This window comes from Brassica rapa, chromosome A09 (assembly GCF_000309985.2).
Source record: "Brassica rapa cultivar Chiifu-401-42 chromosome A09, CAAS_Brap_v3.01, whole genome shotgun sequence".
In the NCBI taxonomy this organism is placed as follows: Eukaryota; Viridiplantae; Streptophyta; class Magnoliopsida; order Brassicales; family Brassicaceae; genus Brassica; species Brassica rapa.
Window position 1 is genome coordinate 637,763 of NC_024803.2, and position 21,591 is coordinate 659,353.

Here is a 21,591-nt window from a genome sequence, read left to right on the forward strand (position 1 = left end):
TAAACCCGTGTTTCTCGCTTTCTATAAATAAGGTTATAGCTCGCAATTGCAGAACACGCGCTTTACTGTTTTCTTTGCCTCGTTAGTTGGCTTTCTCCATACTTTCCGCAAGACTGTTCTGTTCTTGAAACATCTGTTGTTCCAAGGTACGAAGACTTTCTTTGGTTCTTCTTTTTTTGCTTCTTAGATCTCAATCTTTTGATGTTTTGACGCTCTAGATTATCTTAGGTTGAAGATGATTGATGGATTACGATATGTTGTAGGGTTTTGTTGATTAGTTGTAGTAGAATATGACTTTGAGTGGTCAATCTTTTGAGTAATGGATCCTATTTAATATGAAATCAATAGTTAAGCAACATATCCTGATTTAGACGTGAACTCAAGAAGTCACAAGTCATTGAATCTAAACATTTGGTTTGTTTTCTTGAATTGCTCTGTTTGTTAGATGAGTGAAGAAGTGAAAGAGAATCAATCTGATAAGCTTCAGAGAACAGCTCCACGTTTGAACGAGAGAATACTGTCATCTTTATCAAGGAGATCGGTTGCTGCTCATCCATGGCATGATCTTGAAATCGGTAAAATCAATTATCATTAGATTAATAAAAACTTACATATATATATATATATTATGTTCTGAGTCTTATAGTTAATGATTTTGAAGTCTTTTTTAACTATAATATTCTTGGGAAAAACGAAATTTGTATGCAGGACCTGGAGCTCCGTCGATCTTCAATGTGGTAAGTCTTATGCTTGATGATGTGATATTAATCTGAAATGATGTTAAGATCACAAAAGAGAATCTGATATTGAATCATTTGGATATTTGAATTAAATTTAGGTTATTGAGATCTCAAAAGGTAGCAAGGTCAAATATGAACTTGACAAAAAGACAGGACTCATCAAGGTAAAAATAACCTAGTCATTTGTAATATTTTGCCTGGCTAGCGGTTACTTTATATCCACATAATAGCCATTTCCGCTAGTATCTGCATGTTAACAAGTAGTACTCTTTCTGTTTCCTAATATAAACGGTTTAAGAGTTTTTAAAAAAAATGTTCACAAAAAAACTAGAGAAAACAATGATCTAATATTATTTCAGGGAAATGAAAACTCTCTAACAACTTGATTTGTCTCTCAGGTTGATCGGATCCTATATTCATCGGTCGTGTATCCTCATAACTACGGTTTTATCCCCCGCACATTATGCGAAGACAATGACCCTTTAGATGTGTTAGTCATCATGCAGGTTTTAAGTCTTATCTTTAACTTCAACATACTAACAAAACAAAACCAAATCCATATATTAAAGAAAGTTCTTTCTGTTCAGGAGCCTGTGCTTCCAGGTTGTTTCCTGCGCGCACGAGCTATCGGATTAATGCCTATGATTGATCAGGTAACATTTCAAATCTCTGGTTGATCCTTTTGGTTACAAGTTGTGTAAGCATTCTGAGTAATTGTCTTGTAATAAAGGGAGAAAAAGATGACAAGATCATTGCGGTTTGTGTTGATGATCCTGAGTATAAGCATTACACTGACATCAAAGAACTTCCACCTCATCGTCTCTCAGAAATCCGGCGATTCTTTGAAGATTGTATCCTTTATTTCTTCAATATTTCAATCTTAATTTTCTTCTTCATTAGTAAATAAATAAACCATTGAATTTGCGGTTACCTTTAACAAAAAAATTAACAGACAAGAAGAATGAGAACAAGGAAGTCGCTGTAAATGATTTTCTACCGAATGGTCCTGCCGTTGAAGCCATTCAGTACTCAATGTAACGTTTTTTATTTAGAAATTTCAATTATTTTTATTAACAAATATGTTGACACAAAAATAATCTTGGTTTTAAAATTATTTATAGGGACCTTTACGCTGAGTACATTCTTCACACCCTGAGGAGATAAAACAAGAACATTCCTGCCAAATTTTTTGCTCTGCAAATCTCAGATTTTGTAGCAGAGGAAAAAGAAAACAAAACAAGAATTTGTCTGATATTTGGATTTTGAATAAGCACGTGTTCCTGACACTGTTCTAATACTTGGCTTCATAGCTTGTTGTTGTTGTTGTCTTCTGGGGATCTGTTGTCTGAACAATAACCCCTATTAAGATTTGCTTTCTCACTTGTATTGTAATCTTCTATCCATTTAAAGTTTCGAGTTAGTTCCAACGAAACCAGACCGTTTCTTTATAGTAAAAATATGAGTATGTCACTGTCACTTTAACACTGAATCCAAATCCCAATTAGATTTGTAGAATCAGTAGAAATTGTCACGTTCTTAATATATCATGACTACAGACACAAAAGACGTTGACAAAAATGTCTATAAATGTATATTAGTATATACACAACATAAATTAATTATAGCATTTGTCTACACGTACTACGAAATTTCATAATTGCATCCTAAAGGGGACCAAATTGTCTTTTAACATCTTTTGATGGCTATAAAACTAGATTGAAGAATAATTAGTGAAAAAATCCCACATGGACCAAAAATATATACCTCCAATTAGAGCAAAGTGTAAATAAATCACATTATATATATAAAGAAAAATGAGTGAAGGAAAAGCGTCGTGATGAAAAATTTAAAATTGTACGAGGCTCTTTGCGACAAACTCTACAAAGGACGCAGTGGTCCACTTGTCGTCACCCTAAACTTTTATTGATAATTTTTAGTATGGTATCAATTCGAAAAGGAATTATGCTACACTACATAGAGATGTTAAGAACGATTGGTTTTAAGGATAATTAATTCGGTTAACAAAATAGCAGGAGTAATGCTAGTTATAGGTTTTAACTTTTAACTACCTTTTAGGTACTTATTTAACAAAGGATAATACATTGTAAGACAAGCTTTTGACATATATTTTTGAGAATAGTTGAAGAGGGGGTTATTGTTAAGAATGATATCACAAAAGAAAAACTAAAAGGATGTTATAAGTAGAGGAATTCATAAGGACCAAGATATATAGTTTAGTGGTAGAATCGCTGTTGGGTCACCCAAGTTCCTAACGTCAATTCGAACGCCTAATTAATAAGACTACAAGTAAAATATACACATAACAAGAGGTCATATTGTTCTCTTCTAGATTTGTCTTTGAATCAGTGTATGTGAAGTTATGTTTGTTGTTAACCAAATTGGTGGTATTATAGTCTTGGGTTAGTACTCTTGTATTGCTCTGCAATATTTTTTCGAGCTTTGTAATGCTTTACTGCTCTTTAGTGTAACAAACTTAAACTGTATTCTTGATTAATTAATAAATAAATATACATGGAAAGTTTATATAGTAGTATTGTTAATAATTGTACAAGTATAGTAAACTATATACAAAGTGTATTTACACCTAATACACCCCTAATTAATTAAGCTTTTGAATCCTAGCTAGTCCGATACTAGAGTGAAAATGCTTGAAATAGACATTCGATTCAAAAGAGAATGAAAAAGGCATGGATACAATGCCTTGGTTAATATATGATCATAATTCTGCTTCGTTCTGGAAACATGATGGAGTGAGATGATCCCTTTCTTTCTTGACCTGATCACAAAGTGTATGACATTCAACCTTGATGTGTTTCTCGCGGCGACTTAGAAGCCCACCAATGCGATTCCGACTCTTTGGTTCATAGCTTTTCAAGACAAAGGGCGAGGTGATGGCAATCTCGTTTTGCTTCTTTTTATAGTTTCCTCATCATCTGTTGTGTTTTATATTTTTAGTTTTTCACTGCTGTTTAATTTTTAAATGTTTCTGCTACTAGTTTCTTTGTAACTTCTGTCAAAAAGTTAAAAATTGGTATAAAATTTAACATTTACACCAAAAAAAAAAATGTGTTTCTTCCTCTCATAGAAAACTAGATTGGTAGCAACATGCATTGCAGACTTATTGTCACATAAGAGCTTGGCTTGAGCATAAACATCAACATGAAGATCAATAAGTAACTGCTGTAAGTAAAGCAATTCAAAAGTTGTCAAAGCCATGCTCCTATACTAAGCTTCTGTGCTTCCGCTCTTGAACTATTTTTTAGGTGTTAGTTAAACGCAATACTAACACTTTTGAGCTATTTTTTGTTTTAAATAATTTTTTTTTGTTTATGTACAAGTAGCTCATATTGTTGTGGTATTTTGGTCAAGCATGCAAACAAAAGAAATAGAAAACATACTTTTATAACATGTAAATAAAAACTAATAACCAAAAGCTAAACTGAAAACAAATCTGTAACTATAAGAGCCCAATACTTATTCCAAATATTCCTGGATTTATTTACAGCTTTAGACATAAAGTCATCCATGCATTGACTTGTACATATTTCCTGATGTATCAAACTTTGGACCACAAATCTTGGACACACATACAAACTCAGACCTACTCTCTACTTGAGTTTTGTAACAACTAAGAACCATAACCAGATGAATTAGTGGTTGATCAAAAAAAAAAACCAGATGAATTAGTTATGCTTGTTTCATACATAAAGATTAGCCTCATCTCTCTTATCTAGTTTTTTTTTGTTTTCTCAGTATATATGTTATTAGGCATGAATGATAATCCATGTAGCTTGTTCAGTAAATACGAAAAAGTGAGCAAAAATACAATATTTATTTTCATAACCCATTTGATATAATTAGGAAGTGAAAAGAAAATCTTAATAAAGGTACATGTGTTCACTTTTTGACAAATTTAGACAAGTACCACACATTGTTTTAATTGAGATATCAGATTAAATCACAGGTGTTAACAGGCGAGATACCAAGCCAATTACAACTTACCAGAAACAAAATAATTTACTGATAAATATACTATTCAAAATATCTAGAAGACTGTCACCTGTAGGCAAAAAATGGTTACCACATGAGAAAATATTCTCTAACTTGAACTTGAAACAATCCTTATCATATTTACTGTTTATGATATAAATAATCACAAAGCACACTACGACATTTGTTTTCACAAAGCATTGTGATATATATTTTCAAGCCTTACTACAATTGTTTTAAAAACATTCATGAAAAGTTAATATAACAGTGTTTTTACAACTAAAAACAAAATAAATAAAATGTTTCACATTAAAATACTAGAATCACTTTCCAGAAAATGTTTTACTAGAGTTAACAATAAGTATATTAAGGATGTTTTATTTTATAATCTTACAATTTCTTAATTATTTATATCTGTAATATATTATTAACTATGTTCATTAGATATACATATACAGATAAAAAAATATATCTGGTCTTATATTTATCTTGTAAATTAGTTATTTTCATTTTCTTATTTCTGTATATACATATGTACATATCAAAATCAACTATTCCACGTGTACGTTTATGTGGGTTTATCTAGTATGTATATATATATCTTAGAAATGTACTATTTATAGTGAATTTTATTTATTCACACAAATTAGGTATATTTTATTTTTTATGCACACAAATTAGGTACATTTTACTTTTTATGCACACAAATTAGGAATAGTATATGAGCAATTTATCTAATTGGCTGAAAATAACTATTAAGAAGAAATCAACAAAAACATTAAATACATAAGATCTGATATGAATAATGAGGAAAATACAGATATCAAAAGCTTAAAACTTTGACACACTCACCTCACCTTATATACTCAATACATGTAAGTATAGATTTGTATATCTATATAAGAAGCTAGAGTTACCCCAAGTCTATAGCTAACTTGAAAAGGACAAGAAGTTCTCACATGACCCGAACCACACCATCCATGGGTCCCTTTTACTCTCTCTTATAAGATGTGTTCTTCTTCTCTATCATCGAGAAAATTTCTAAACCCACTATTTTCTTCACCCTTTAAAGTCATCTAGAGAGAGAACCCAGTTTAAAATTGAAAAAACATTGATTTCATTTTCCATTTTTTAATATATATTTGGAGTCAACGAAAATATCAGAAGAAGAAGCAAACACAAAGAGTACGTCTGTCTTCTTCTTCTGGATTCTAGGGTTTTTCTCTTCATTTGATCTTCGATTCTTGATTTTAATATTAGATTTATTACCTATTCTTTATTACTATTGCGGTTGTGGGTTATATTTGGTTTGTGATAAATATTATCTCATAGTTGAACAATTTTCTATTGGGTCATCATCTTGCTAGGATTCACCCATCAAATCCTTAAGAAAAAAAGTTGAATACCATTTGAATGATCTTGAATTGGTTCATCCTCTTGTCTAACATGTTCTGTGGTCACTTTTTGAAGATCTTGAATTGGGTCATCTAGATTTCAATAACCCACTAAGATTTAAAATTTGGATAACTTTTACAAAATCTAAATTGTGTCACTATCATCTCAAAAACCCATATAACAAAGTTTGATATACAATAGATGGCTAGTGGCTCCGGCAGCAACAGCAACGACTTCAACATGGCGATGGGGGAGCACATGTTCGACAAAGTGCTAACAACAAGCGACGTCGGGAAACTAAACCGCCTCGTGATTCCAAAGCAACATGCAGAAAACTACTTTCCCTTGGAAGAAATTGAAAACGGCACGATGTTGGAATTCCAAGACAGGAACGGCAAGATGTGGAAGTTTCGTTACTTGTACTGGAGCAGTAGCCAGAGCTACGTGATGACCAAAGGATGGGTCCGTTTCGTCAAAGATAAGAACCTTGAAAGCGGAGACACCATCTCGTTCCACCGTAGCTACGTCCCCGACGATACCGAACCGGGGAAACGAATCAAAAAACTGTACGTTGACTGGAGGCATAGAGCCGACAGGAACCTCGTACACAACATAAACCATCATCATCATTACCCGCTTTTAATGCCTCCGACTTATCCAACTGCTGGTTACTATCCCTTGTCTGGATATTCCATGCCGCATTACCAAAGGCTTCCACCTTTTTATCATAACCAGTTTCAAGAGAGGGATTTTTCAGGGTATGGTTATGGAGGGCCTTACTACGCGAGATCACCGTTGGATCATCATCATCATTATCAGTATGGAAGATCTGAGCCATTGGTTTATAACTCTTATCCTGTTTACCCGACCACGGGGGTACCTTCGTCTTCCGCCAGGTTACCTCCTTATCCTCCTCCTCATCAGCCGCCGCAGGAGGGGACGGCGAAGAAGCTAAGGCTGTTTGGGGTCGATGTGGAGGAGTCTTCTTCTTCAGGAGAGGCACGTGGTGAAATGGCTGTTGCTGGGTACTCTTCGTCTTCTCCAGTTGTGATCAGAGACGAAGAATCATCTTCAGCTATGCAGTTAAGCGAGGATGAAGAATATAAGAGGAAAGGGAAGTCCATAGACTTTTAGAACAAAGAGTCTTCTATTCATCATTTGTTTCATCCTTTTAAAATTATTATAATGTTATTTGGCAATTGGGGAATTTAAAATGTAGTGAGGAACTTCACCGGGATTATATATTGGTTTTAAGCTTGTTTTTGTTTTGTTTTGTTTTGAGTTCTGGTTTCAACATGTGAGTTCTTGAGCCCTAGATACCATATGTTGAAAACCTCCCATCTTTCAATATTGTAAGAAGCTTATATGTATTAATAAATTTGACATCCTTATATAATCTCGAGTTATTAACTATACATACTCTTAATGATCGGATATATACACCAATCCATGAATCAAAGGTAGTGTTACATCTTTAATTTCTGTTATAAGCTGGATAAGTGAGAAGGATAAAAATCTTATTTATTTTATTTAGTAAAATGGTACTATCTGTGCCTATCTCTAGCTAAGCTGACAAAGTTTCATGGTACATTCTAAGCTAATGGGAAGTTTCAAAAGCTCTTTAAGCCTCTCTAACCCATCTCTATCTAACCTATCTCTCTATAACACATATGGTCCAGTCTAAGATTGTTTGGTTACTATTGTCTTCGCTTGATTTAACTAAAGGGGATTTGTATGTTAACTTATGGGTGGAGAACAAAAAAGATAAGATATGGAAGGACAATCTCAATTTGTAATATTTTAGAATATGAATCACAAAACGTATGAAATCTTCTTTAATTTTTTTTTTACTTTATCCCCAAAGAGAAGATTTTACTTCACATTTAGCCTCTAGCTCGTAAATATGGAATACATTAAAATGGAATAGATTCATTCCATTTGTTCTTCATCAAATTTGTTATGTAATTATTTTTTTTGCATTTTGTCCATTTATTTGTAAAACTGATGATATGACTATTCCACAATTCCATTCCATTTAAGTTAAATAATTTTTTTTTTTGGAATGAATGGAATAAGTCATTCCACATCATTCCATTCTAAATATTGATAATTCAGTTGCAGCCTTACTTTGTTAGTATATTGTTTAATTATTTGTGTGTAACCTTTAGTCAGTATAACCTTATGTATCCTTTGAATATACAAATTAAAGATTATTTGTGAACTAAAAAAAAAAAAAAGTTGGAGATCTAGTTGATATCATTTTATGCAACCCAATACTTACTTGAAATCAGATCCAAGAGTTTAGCCCAAAATGTGACCCATTACAGTTGTAGACAAACCTAGTGTTTTTATTTGGCCAAGCAATCAGCTTCCAAAACTTTTTTTTTCTTGATAAAAGATATTCTATTTAAAAAGCTTCCAGAACTTCCCGCCTAGAAATATGAGAAAACGTGATAGAGACGAACATTTCCTTCACATGTACCTCGTTGTTGATAGCTTTAATGCATGTTGAGCAGTCGGACAAACATTGATATTGGGTATCTCAAGAGATGTGCCATGAAGATTCTCGATATGATTGATGAAGTCTTGCGTCTCCGGTCCTTGCATGTAATCATCATCCAATTATAAGAAAGTATCTTTCATGAAATTTTTTAAATCAAAATTTGTAAAAGTACATTTAAAATTTAAAAAGAATTTATCCGAATTTAAGGATCGAAATTTATCTGAACGTAATCAATTACAATAATTTTTTTCGATTCAATTCCATTAAAAATTAAAATTTGAAACATTTAATATCCAAATTATAAGTTAATTTGAAATTATATGTTGGTTATTTTAAAATTTTATAAATCCAAATTATCCGACTAACCAAACTATTTCAACCAATAAACCTGATTTACCCAAACCTATATGCCAATCAAAAGGAATTTTTACACGTATATATCTGATTACCATTTCAAAAAGTTATTCGTATTCTAGATCCTTATCTGCATACTAGAATTTTCAGACATTTTATAGGTCTTAGGCCGTAAAGGCGCAAATACAATAATTTTTTATAAATTAATAATGTTGGGACTATAATATTTTATTAATTTATGAAGCTATTAATTTATAGAAAAAAAATTCTTTTTTTAGTTTTTTTCTCTATTTTTGAATATTTTATTTATAAAATAAGAAAATAGTTGATTTTACCGTATATATATTAATTATATTTTAGAAATTAGTCCTTGGTATTGTTTTATTATATTTTTGGTGTATATTTTGTGTTTCATAGAATTCAAATGTGGTTTAGATATAAATTTACTAAATATTATAAAAATATATTAATTTTTAAAAATAGAGATAATTTTATTGTGACTATAAAACAAAAAATATAATGCTTAACTACTATTTATATAAACTGCATATATCTATAGATTATTAATTTATAATTTTAATGAGACCATATATTTTTATAGCACTTTCTAAAAATTATTATCTTATTATTTTATCGATTTGTGTCAAATTTATTAATTTATAGTGTTTATTAATTTATCAAGTATTAATTTATAGAGTTTCTACTGTAGTTGTTTCTTTTTTTTAAAGAAAATTAATAAAAATTATCGTTATATTTTTTTTTGTTAAAATTTTAAAATCTGATTTTCAATATTGATTTACTCTATAAAACGATTTTTACTGTTGACAGTACTGTAGCGTTTTTGTCGAATAAAAACTTGTTTAATGATACAAAACTAAAAAGTAGGCCTAGGCCATAAACAATGACCCATTCTAGCCCAATGTAATACTCACGAGCCACCAATATCAAATGAAACTATTTTTTCTTTAACAATGGTTTCCATTTTTTCCGACGAAACTAGAACTTTATTAACTTGATAAAATAATAATAATCTGAATACAAAGGATTTCCATATTAAATAAAAAGGAGAAATAAAAGTTTCATGCATGCTAGGCTATAATTATAAGGCCTTGCCCATTACAGAAAAACTCATAAAGATAATAAATAACTTAGTTGAACCCACGGCCCATATAAGGCCCAGTAGCGATGAAGAGATCGAACTCTGAGAAAAGGATCTCGAAATGAAACTGGGAGAGAAAGAAGGCGAGAAGAGATGGCGAAAGAGAAGAGGTGTGTGGAGTGTGGCCACAAGGTTAAATCATTGTTAATCCAATACTCTCCTGGCAACTTCCGCCTCATGAAATGCGTAAGCTTTTGCGAAAACTAAATTAGGGTTCTTAATTTCAACTGAATGTTCTCAAAAAGTTTACATCTTTTGTAGGAGAATTGCAACGAAGTAGCAGACGAATACATCGAGTGTGAGCTAATGGTACGTCTTTCAAATATTCAATTGATGATCTTCTGCTTCGTGGGTTTCCATCAAAATTTGATTTTTTGTTTGTTTTATCAGATTATATGCATCGACTTGATACTTCACAAAACAAAGGCTTATAGGCACTTACTCTACAATGTGTTTACTCAAGAAACTATATACGTTCAGGTAAAAAGCCAGAGACTTTATTTTAGAAACACACTGTGTGTTTTGTCTCTGTTTCAAAAGATTGATTCTAAACGAATCTACAGTTATCTGATCTTCAGAGGGTTTCACAATTTGGCAGCATCTGTTGTGGAAGTTGGTCTTGGCTTATCTTCTTCTAGATACTTGTATCCTTTTCTTTTTCTTTTGTATTGTAACTAGGCCTGGGCATTCGGGGTCCCAATCGAGTTTCGGTTTTATCCAATCGGGTTTCGGTTTTTCGGGTTCATCAAAATCAGGCCCATTCGGATTATATGAAAGTTCGGTTCGGGACCGGTTCGGGTTCTATCGGGTTCGGATCGGGGTTAGTGAATCTTCAAAGAACCGGTACAACCCAATATACTTTCGGGTTCGGGTCCCAATCGGTTTTTCGGTTTAAAAGTACATGATTTTTACCTATTTTATAACCAAAACATGAGTAAAATCAGTTCTTCAGTTTTAAAATATCTGATTTGTACCTATTTTGTAACCAAAATTTAAGTAAAATCGATTTAAAAATAAGGAACATCAACCGTGATTATTCAAAATCAAACGAAAAGTAAACATATTTACTGATAAAAAGAAAACCAAATAAATAAAAGCATAAAACGAAAACCAAGTTCTCATGAAATGAGAAACATTGGTTAACGAAAACAAAATTAAAATCTAAATACTTCAAGATTCAACGTCCATCTTTAACCATCAACATTCATATAATAGAACCACCAACCTTCATGTAATAGATAAGTATTTTAGATTTTCAATATTTCTTAGTGTATTTTGGATACATATTATGAATTGAGATCATGTTTGGTACAAGATCTTTTCGAGGTTTTGAATGTTTCGGGTTCTATCGGATATCCATTTAGATTCGGGTTCGGTTCGGATAATACCCATAACCCGAAATACCACAAAACAAGACCCATTCGGTATTTACGTCGGGTTCGGATCGGTTCGGATTCATTTTTTATCGGATCGGATTCGGTTCGGGTTTTCGGGTTCGGTTTATTTGCCCAGCCCTAATTGTAACTATACAGAGCATATTATTTTGGAGAGCCTTTAACAAATTTAAAGATAGAAGCTTGCTGTTGAGAAGAACCAATGATGAATCTAGCGTGCCCATGAGCTTTGTTCTTGCATCTCTAGAGGTTTGTTGGTTCTTTTTTTTTTCCTTGAAATTGTATAGATTTTGGATGTTAATAACTCTAACATGATATCTTATAATGCACTGAACAGGTTCTGGTTAATGTGTTATCTGCAAATTTTGCATTTGTTTTATCATTTGCACTTGCTTCCAAGATTATATCAATCAGTGCTTCCAGGTATATACTATGTTTTCTTTATAATGAATTTCACCAAAGTCTGATCTCTATGTTGGAGATGATAACTTAGTATATGTTTTTGCAGAAGAAAAGAGATTCTTTTGGGGATCTTTATCTCCAGTTACATCAAGATCTTTCTATTTGCTATGCCGGTATGTTACATGTAGAATGTCTCAGAATCTTGGCTTTGTATCATAATGAACCAACATAGCTTCTTCTCTATGCACTTGTACTAAAGTAGATATAAGTCTATTAATGCTAAAATGTGATGATGTATGTTACAGGTTTGGGAGTTTCCGGTTTCTGTGATCTTCATTGTAGATATGCTTGTCTTAACATCAAACGCAGTTGCTCTGAAAGGTCAGATCTTCTGTTCTGTCTCAATGCTTTTTGTCCCTTAAAGTCTATCTTTCTGACCCTGAATCTTCTCGTGTTGTTGCCAGTGATGACTGAATCAACAACTAGCAGATGCTTAGCCGCGTGTTTCATTGCACACTCGACTAAATTCTTGGCAGATCAAATCTCTGGGTCAAGGTCCTTGAAACACTTGGGATCTGTGATGTATCTGCCTTTTCTTTTCAGAAACTTGTGATCTTATAAATCGTCCCAAGGGATTCGAGACAATTTTTTGTTTAATCTTTGATCATATTGTTCATTAAGATAAATGTTAGGATCCTGACACACTTTTATTTAATCCACTCTTTTTTTGGATGCTTCAGAAGCTGTCTTGCACTGAAATTAAAGATACAAACTCTAAAAGACTGTAACTTAACAAACAAGTAACGCCATTTTCCCAATTTGAAGAGATACGTACACAGCACTGTACTATAACCAAAGGTCATGAAGCCGTTATAAAGGTCATGAAGCCGCTATAAAGGTCATTCATGTGGTTAATTAAATTAATCAAGTTTAATACTTTTTTTATGAGAATGCTTAATTTATAAAGAAATTCTCTTAGATAGCTTTTTTAATTTATTTTTTTTGAAAGCTATTTTTGTGACAAAAACTTAAAAAATTATTTGACAGAATTACCCTAATTTATACTGCAGACTAACTTAAGTTTACTAACTTGTGATGATAAGCTTATGTATGGTGGAGAAATAGTCAAATAGAGGAAGGAAAATATATATTGTTATAGCCGTTAAAAAAACATATATTGTTATATGGGAATCTAGCTTTGTAAAAGAATATATAATGCTAACAATGTACAAAAAAAAATTCCTTCTGTGAATGACTAAGTTGAAACATGTAAGCAAAAGATGAATAAGCTAGGCATTAAATAAATAAAAACTGTTAGGGACGGAATCAATGTCTGAAAGTCCGTAAAAATCAGCATAACCGTTTTTACGAAAAGTAATCTTCGTAAAGATATCTTTACGAACAGCCTTGCAGTAAAATATCGTCCAAATCTCAATCGAACCACTAAATACCGATTGTCCGAAGGCAACGGACATGTATCCAAATCGGCCGCGGACAAGCTCGAGTATGGAAATCAGACCGCGGACAAGCCAAGCTCGATCGATACGCGGCGACCAAGCATGCACACAGCTCGGTCGCTACGTAGCGACCGAGCTCAGCCAAGCTCGGTCGCTACGTAGCGACCGAGCGATCGTCCCGCTCGGTCGCTACGTAGCGACCGAGCTCGAGCCAAAGCTCGGTCGCTACGTAGCGACCGAGCGATCGTCCCGCTCGGTCGCTACGTAGCGACCGAGCTCGAGCCATAGCTCGGTCGCTACGTAGCGACCGAGCGATCATCCCGCTCGGTCGCTACGAAGCGACCGGGCTCAAGCCAAAGTTCGGTCGCTGTGTAGCGATTGAACCTTTCGAACGTCAATACGACACCAGTTCTTGCATTCTCGTCAAAACCTTCGAATGCTATCTCCCGAAGACCGTAGCAAGCTCAGTCCATGTTTCCCGCCATTCTAATTCATCGATCAAACTTCGCGGATTAGAAACCGCGGAAAACTCGTAGTAAACGTGTCGAGTCGGAAGACGGCCCAAAGGGACCTAAAACACGACTCGAGGCCCATCCTATGATTTTCCTAATCAAAAGCCCGTAAACCACAGCCTGGTTTACGCTTGGTCCACAAGGAAGGATAAATGTCAAGTTTCCGCGGATAAATACGGAAGTTTTGAAGATAATTGTGAAGATCGGGAAAAATGGAATATCTCCATTTTTATGCTATGACGGCTTAAGGGCAGAAGAGTAAAAGCGTAAACCGACCTTGGAGCTAGTATATAAGGAGTCCTAGGCGAGGAGCAAGAGGGAGAACTTTTTAGATTCGGAATTCTCTGCACTTAGAAACTTTAGGCTTATTCTCGACAAGTTCGGTTTCTATGACTGGCACTCAATTACTAGACGAACTCGCCCAGGCAGTTCGATCTCTTGTCCAGCTCTATCAATTGAACTACGTTCGGCTTGATCCTCGAAAGGGGTACGTAGGTAGCCTTTAACAAGGTTCAGTCCGAAATCAATCTAAGCCTTTTAGATATCTTTTTCGTCCTTTGTTATCGAGCTGCGACTCAACTAGGATTAGGGTTTTATGTTGCTAGAACTAGGTAACTCGCTGACGGCCCCTGCGGCCAAAGCCTTTGTATTCTCTTGTAATGATCGCAACGCTCTTACGCGGACTCGAAATAAGATCTACTGTTTTCTCTAAACTCATTTGTTATCTTTTCATGATTTCCGCATATATTCGATCACTTGTCGTTGGCTCTCGCAGAGATCCGGAACCTCTGGGAAATTAGGGTTTTCCTAGTTTCCTTATTTAAACGGAAATCGACAGTGCGAATTTCGGTTCCCACGAAAACATTGCGGAAAAGATCATTAATTAGATGCTATACAAAAACACCGTGGAGAAGAATATTTAACAAATTTTGCAGAACAAAACCTATAAATTTCTGAGAAATGCTCAGTACAATTGAAAAAATTTGCATGTTATTTTGTGGAACGATAGTTTTTATCAAAAAAAATATGTAGGGGTCAACACATAGATTTTTAGAAAAAACTAAAAAGATATGACAATATTGTTTTAATGCACAGTTTGATCATGCATTAACATATAATGATGATCAAAGAGGTTTAAAACCTTCGTTATCCATGTTTCTCTAGGGAATATCGATTTTATATTGGTTAGTCTATTGATTTAGGGATTATAGGAAGCTTTATTAATTTAATTGATAAAAAATAGAATGATGCTCATGTACTATGTAAGAGAGTCTAAGATACATTAATAAAAATATAAAATGTGGTTTAAAATTTTAAAACAACACAAAAGATTATAGGCTTGAATATATAGAGCATTTACTGAAAAACCTTAATATCTTGGTAGGGGATAACATATATATTTTGAGAAAATTCAAAATATGACAATATTGTTTTTATGCATAATTGCATTCTACACTAACATATGATGACGTTCAAAGAGCTTTGGAACCTTGTTGTCTCCGTTTCTCTAGAAAAATAGTGATATTTTATAGTGGCTATTGCACTAATTTATAGAGTATTATGAAGTTTTACTAAATTAACTGATAAATAATTAAAACGATTTCCATGCACAATAAAAGAGAGTTTAACATACATTAATACAAATGTAGAATGTGTTTAGAAATTTTAAAACAACACTAAAAATTGTAGGCTTCAATATATAGTGCGTTTAACATAAAACTCAATATATTTGTAGCGATTTATACATAGATTTGGCGAAAATTTTAAAAAAGATGATAATTTTTAATGGATAGTTGCATCATGCACTAACATATGATGATGTTCAAAGAGGTTCGGAACCATTGTTATCTATGTTACTTAAGAGTCAAGAGAATAACAAATTTATTAAGATTATTTCTCTAATTTAGAGAGTATTATGAAGTTTTACTAAATTAATTGATAAAAAATTAGAATGATTCTTATATACCATTAATACAAATTTAGAATGTCGTTAGAAAATTTAAAACAACAATAAAAAGTATAAGTTTCAGTATATGAAGTTTTTAATGTAAAACTCAATATTTTGTAAGGGGATTAACACATAGATTTTGAAAAAAAATTCAAAAAACATAAAAATATTGTTTTTCCATATACCATGAGAAAGAACTTAAAATACATTAATACAAATGTAGAATGTGGTTAAAAATTTTAAAACAACACTGAAAATTATAGGTTTCAATATATAAAGAATTTACCAAAAACTCAATATTTTTGTAGTGGTTAACACATAGATTTTGAGAAAAATTCAAAAAATATAACAATATTGCTTTAATACATAGTTAATTGCCTCCTGTACTAATATATAATGATGGTCATAGAGGTTTGGAACCTTTTTTGTCTCTATTTCTCTAGAGAATAACGATTTTATAATGGTTATTTCACTAATTTAGGGAGTATATGAAGCTTTACGAAATTAATTTATAAAAGCAATTGAACGATGCTCATTTACCATGAAAGAGAGTTTAACATACATTAATACAAATTTAGAATATGGTTAGAAATTTTAAAACAACACTAAAGATTATAGGCTTCAGTATATAACGTATTTACCAAAACACAATATTTTTGTAGGGGGTTAACACATAGATTTTGAGAAAATTTCAAAAAATACGACAATATTGTTTTAATGTATAGTTGCATCCTGCATTAATATATGATGATGTTCAAAGAGATTTGGAGTCTTTGTTGTCTCCATTTCTCTTGAAAATAACGATTTTATAATGGTTATTTCACTAATTTAGAGAGTATACGAAGTTTTACGAAATTAATTTATAAAAACAATTGAACGATGCTTATTTACCATGAAAGAGAGTTTATCATACAACAATAAAAATGTAGAATATAGTTAGAAATTTTAAAACAACACTAAAGATTATAAGCTTCAGTATATAAAGTATTTACCAAAAACTCAATATTTTTGTAGGGGTTAACACATAGATTTTGAGAAAATTACAAAAAATACGCCAATATTGTTTTAATGTATAGTTGCATCCTGCATTAATATATCATGATGTTCAAAAAGGTTTGGAGTCTTTGTTGTCTCCATTTCTCTTGAGAATATGGATTTTATAATGTGTAGTCCACTAATTTAGGGAGTATACGAAGTTTTACGAAATTAATTTATAAAAACAATTGAACGATGCTCATTTACCATGAAAGAGAGTTTAACATACATTAATACAAATGTAGAATATAGTTAGAAAGTTTAAAACAACACTAAAGCTTATAAGCTTCAGTATATAAAGAATTTTCCAAAAACTCAATATTTTCGTAGGGGTTAACACATAGATTTTGAAAAAATTTCAAAAAATACGAAAATATTAATTTAATGCATAGTTGCATCCTGCACTAACATATGATGATATTTAAAGAGGTTTGAAGCCTTTGTTGTCTCCGTTTTTCAAGAATAGTGATTTTATATTGGTTATTCCATCGATTTAGGGAATATTATGAAGTTTTACTAAATTAATTGATAAAACAATTATAACGACTCTCATATACCGTGAGAAATAGCTTAAAATACATAATTAAAAATATAAAATATGGTTATAAATTTTAAAACAACACTAAAGATTATAAACTTTAGTAAATAAAATATTTACCAAAAACTCAATATTTTCGTAGAGGTTTACACATAGATTTAGAGAAAAATTCAAAAAAAAATAACAATATTGCTTTAATATGTAGTTGCCTCCTGTACTAATATATAACGATGGTCAAAGATGTTTGGAACATTTTTTTGTCTCCATTTCTCTGGAGAATAGCTATTTTATAATGGTTAGTCCACTAATTTAGGGATTATATGAAGTTTTACTGAATTAATTTATAAAAACAATTGAACGATGCTCATTTACCATGAAAGAGAGTTTAATATACATTAATACAAATTTAGAATATGGTTAGAAATTTTAAAACAACACTAAAGATTATAGACTTCAGTATATAAAGTATTTACTAAAAAATCAATATTTTTGTAGGGGTTAACACGTAGATTTTGAGAAAATTTCAAAAAATACGAAAATATTGTTTTAATGTATAGTTGCATCGTGCATTAACATATGATGATGTTCAAAGAGGTTTGGAACCTCTTTTGTCTCCATTTCTCTTGAGAATAGCGATTTTATAATGATTATTTCATCAATTTAGGGAGTATATGAAGCTTTACGAAATTAATTTATAAAAACAATTGAACGATGCTCTTTTACCATGAAAGAGAGTTTAGTATACAATAATACAAATGTAGTATATGGTTAGAAATTTTAAAACGACACTAAAGGTTATAGGCTTCAGTAAATAAAGTATTTACCAAAAACTCAATATTTTCGTAGGGGTTAACACATAGATTTTGAGAAAATTTCAAAAAATATGAAAATATTGTTTTAATTTATTGTTGCATCATGCAGTAACATATGATGATGTTCAAAGAGGTTTGGAGCTTTTGTTGTCTCTATTTTCCAAGAGAATAGCGATTTAATAATGGTTATTCCACCGATTTATAGAGTATTATGAATTTTTTCTAAATTAATTGATAAAAAATGTAACAATTTCCATATACCATGAAAGACAGCTTAACATATATTAATACGAATGTAGAATATGGCTAGAAATTTTAAAACAACACTAAAAGTTATAAGCTTCAGTATATAAAACATTTACCAAAAACTCAATATTTTCGTACGGGTTGACACATTGATTTTGAGAAAAATTCAAAAAATTTAACAATATTGATTTAATACATAGTTGCCTCATGTACTAAAACATAACGATGGTCAAAGAGGTTTGAAACCTTTTTTGTCTCCATTTCACTAGAGAATAGCTATTTTGTAATGGTTAATCCACTAACTTAGGGATTATATGAAGTTTTACTAAATTAATTGATAAAACAATTATTACGATTCTCATATACCATGAAAGAGAGTTTAACATACATTAATACAAATGTAGAATATGGTTAAATTTTTTAAAACAACACTAAAGATTATAGGTTTCAGTATATAAAGTATTTACCAAAAACTCAATATTTTCGTATGGGTTAACACATAGATTTTTAGAAAATTTCAAAAAATATGACAATATTGTTTTAATGTATAGTTAGATCCTCCACTAACATATTTTTTTTTGAATTATACAGAGGTATCCTGGCCTCACATAAATGATCCAGACTAGTCACGTGTTGCCACGTGTCGGTCCTCTGTCCCTGGCGATGCCGAAATGTTAATTCCACAGTGGCCGGGATTCGAACCCAGGTGGCGGTACTCACAGCTGTAAGTCTTTTACCACTAGAGCTAGAAGCCCCGGTTTATCCTCCACTCCACTAACATATGATGAGGTTCAAAGAGGTTTGTAGCATTTTTTGTCTTCGTTTTTCTAGAAAATAGTGATTTTATAGTGGTCATTCCATCGATTTAGGGAGTATTATGAAGTTTTACTAAATTAATTGATAAAAAAATAATAGTGATTCTCACAGACCATGAAAAAAGAGCTTAAAGTATATAAATACAAATGTAGAATATTGATAGAAATTTGAAAACAACACTAAAGATTATAGGCTTCAGTATATAAAACATTTTTAACAAAACTCAATATTTTCGTAGGGACACATAGATTTTGAGAAAAATTCAAAAAATTTAACAATATTATTTTAATACATAGTTGCCTCCTGTACTAATATATAACAATGGCCAAAGAGATTTGAAACCTTTTTTGTCTCTATTTCTCTTGAGAATAGCAATTTTACTAATTTAGGGATTATATGAAGTTTTACTAAATTAATTTATAAAAACGATTGAACGATGCTCATTTACCATGAAAGAGAGTTTAACATATATTAATACAAATTTAGAATATAGTTAGAAATTTTAAAACAACACTAAAGATTATAGGCTTAAGTATATAAAGTATTTACCAAAAACTCAATATTTTTGTAGGAGTTAACACATAGATTTTGAAATTTTTTCAAAAAATACGACAATATTATTTTAATGTATAGTTGCATCCTGCATTAACATATGATGATGTTCAGAGAGGTTTGAAACCTTTTTTGTCTCCATTTGTCAAGAGAATAGCGGTTTTATAATGGTTATTTCACTAATTAAGGGAGTATATGAAGCATTACGAAATTAATTTATAAAAACAATTGAACGATGCTCATTTATCATGAAAGAGAGTTTAACATACAATAATACAAATGTAGAATATGGTTAGAAATTTTAAAACAGCACTAAAGATTATAGACTTCAGTATATACAATATTTACCAAAAAGTCAATGTTTTTGTAGGGGTTAACACTTGGATTTTGAGAAAATTTCAAAAAATATGATAATATTTTTTTAATGCATAATTGCATCCTGCACTAACATATGATGATGTTCAAAGAGGTTTGGACCCTTTTTTGTCTCTATTTTTCAAGAGAATAGCGATTTAATAATGATTATTCTACCGATTTATGGAGTATTATGATTTTTTTCTAAATTAATTGATAAAAAATATAACAATTTCCATATACCATGAAAGAGAGTTTACCATATATTAATACAAATGTAGAATATGGTTAGAAATTTTAAAACAACACTAAAAGTTATAAGCTTCAGTATATAAAATATTTACAAAAAACTCAATATTTTTGTTGGGGTTAACACATAGATTTTTTTTAAAAAATTAAAAAATATATAATAATATTGATTTAATACAAAGTTGCCTTCTGTACTAATATATAACGATGATCAAAGAGGTTTGAAACCTTTCTGTCTCCATTTTTCTAAAACATAACGATTTTATAATGGTTAATCCACTAATTTAGGGAGTATATGAAGTTTTACTAAATTAATTTATAAAAACAATTGAATGATTCTCATTTACCATGAAAGAGAGATTAACATACATTAATACAAATGTAGAATATGGTTAAAAATTTTAAAACAACACTAAAGATTATAGGCTTTAGTATATAAATTATTTACCAAAAAGTCAATATTTTCGTATAGGTTACACATAGATTTTTAGAAAATTTCAAAAAATATGAAAATATTGTTTTAATGTATAGTTGGATCCTCCACTAACATATGATGAGGTTCAAAGAGGTTTGTAGCATTTTTTGTCTCTGTTTTTCAAGAAAATAGTGATTTTATAGTATAATTATTCCATCGATTTAGGGAGTATTATGAAGTTTTACTAAATTAATTGATAAAAAAATTATAACGATTCTCATATACCATGAAATGGTGCTTAAAATATATTAATACAAATGCAGAATATTGTTAGAAATTTTAAAACAACACTAAAGATTATAGGCTTCAGTATATAAAACATTTACCAAAAACTCAAAATTTTCGTAGGGATTAACACATAGATTTTGAGAAAAATTTAAAAAATATAACAATATTGATTTTATACATAATTGCCTCATGTACTAGTATATATCGATGGTCAAAGAGGTTTGGAACCTTTTTTGTCTCCATTTCTCTTGAGAATAGCGATTTATAATGGTTAGTTCACTAATTTACGGAGTATATGAAGTTTTCTTAAATTAATTTATAAAAACAACTGAACGATGCTCATTTACCATGAAAGAGAGTTTATTTTATACGAATACAAATGTAGAATGTGGTTAGAAATTTTAAACAACA

At 31.1% G+C, this 21,591-nt stretch overlaps 3 protein-coding genes and 1 long non-coding RNA gene across 5 annotated transcripts; all 4 read left to right on the forward strand.

Moving 5' to 3' along the window:
- Positions 1 to 16: 16 nt before the first annotated feature.
- LOC103836837 (soluble inorganic pyrophosphatase 1) lies at positions 17 to 2,172 on the forward strand. Its single transcript, XM_009113130.3, has 9 exons — positions 17 to 146; positions 446 to 575; positions 709 to 737; positions 839 to 904; positions 1,139 to 1,246; positions 1,328 to 1,393; positions 1,471 to 1,591; positions 1,693 to 1,774; positions 1,862 to 2,172. The coding sequence occupies exons 2-9, from the start codon at positions 446 to 448 to the stop codon at positions 1,902 to 1,904; spliced, it is 645 nt and encodes a 214-aa protein (XP_009111378.1). The 5' UTR covers positions 17 to 146; the 3' UTR covers positions 1,905 to 2,172.
- Positions 2,173 to 2,579: 407 nt separating this feature from the next.
- Positions 2,580 to 8,005, forward strand: LOC103836836 (B3 domain-containing transcription factor NGA4). Its single transcript, XM_009113129.3, has 2 exons — positions 2,580 to 5,936; positions 6,348 to 8,005. Exon 2 carries the CDS (start codon positions 6,348 to 6,350, stop codon positions 7,278 to 7,280), a length of 933 nt encoding a protein of 310 aa, XP_009111377.1. The 5' UTR covers positions 2,580 to 5,936; the 3' UTR covers positions 7,281 to 8,005.
- A 230-nt stretch (positions 8,006 to 8,235) lies between these two features.
- On the forward strand, positions 8,236 to 12,697 carry LOC103836835 (protein ARV 2). 2 transcript variants are annotated; one of them, XM_009113128.2, is made up of 9 exons: positions 8,236 to 10,348; positions 10,424 to 10,471; positions 10,553 to 10,642; positions 10,761 to 10,806; positions 11,732 to 11,805; positions 11,894 to 11,979; positions 12,065 to 12,131; positions 12,264 to 12,339; positions 12,423 to 12,697. In XM_009113128.2, exons 1-9 carry the CDS (start codon positions 10,256 to 10,258, stop codon positions 12,569 to 12,571), a joined length of 729 nt encoding a protein of 242 aa, XP_009111376.1. In that variant the 5' UTR covers positions 8,236 to 10,255; the 3' UTR covers positions 12,572 to 12,697. The 2 variants fall into 2 exon arrangements, with proteins under 2 accessions (XP_009111376.1, XP_018510102.1); XM_018654586.2 differs by having other exon boundaries at positions 10,424 to 10,642.
- Positions 12,698 to 16,049: 3,352 nt separating this feature from the next.
- Positions 16,050 to 17,198, forward strand: LOC117128310. The gene is made up of 2 exons (XR_004451593.1): positions 16,050 to 16,182; positions 16,538 to 17,198. It is a non-coding gene; the product is annotated as an uncharacterized LOC117128310 (long non-coding RNA).
- The last annotated feature ends 4,393 nt before the right edge of the window (positions 17,199 to 21,591 follow it).

Bases quoted from the DNA above. Each gene is read 5' to 3' on its own strand.
- LOC103836836 (XM_009113129.3), top strand. From the start codon at position 6,348: ATGGCTAGTGGCTCCGGCAGCAACAGCAACGACTTCAACATGGCGATG.
- LOC103836835 (XM_018654586.2), top strand. From the start codon at position 10,256: ATGGCGAAAGAGAAGAGGTGTGTGGAGTGTGGCCACAAGGTTAAATCA. The intron at 10,349-10,423 runs GTAAGCTTTTGC...CATCTTTTGTAG, and splicing joins ACTTCCGCCTCATGAAATGC to GAGAATTGCAACGAAGTAGC. The intron at 12,340-12,422 runs GTCAGATCTTCT...TGTTGTTGCCAG, and splicing joins AAACGCAGTTGCTCTGAAAG to TGATGACTGAATCAACAACT.
- LOC103836837 (XM_009113130.3), top strand. From the start codon at position 446: ATGAGTGAAGAAGTGAAAGAGAATCAATCTGATAAGCTTCAGAGAACA. The intron at 1,247-1,327 runs GTTTTAAGTCTT...CTTTCTGTTCAG, and splicing joins ATGTGTTAGTCATCATGCAG to GAGCCTGTGCTTCCAGGTTG. The intron at 1,394-1,470 runs GTAACATTTCAA...CTTGTAATAAAG, and splicing joins TAATGCCTATGATTGATCAG to GGAGAAAAAGATGACAAGAT.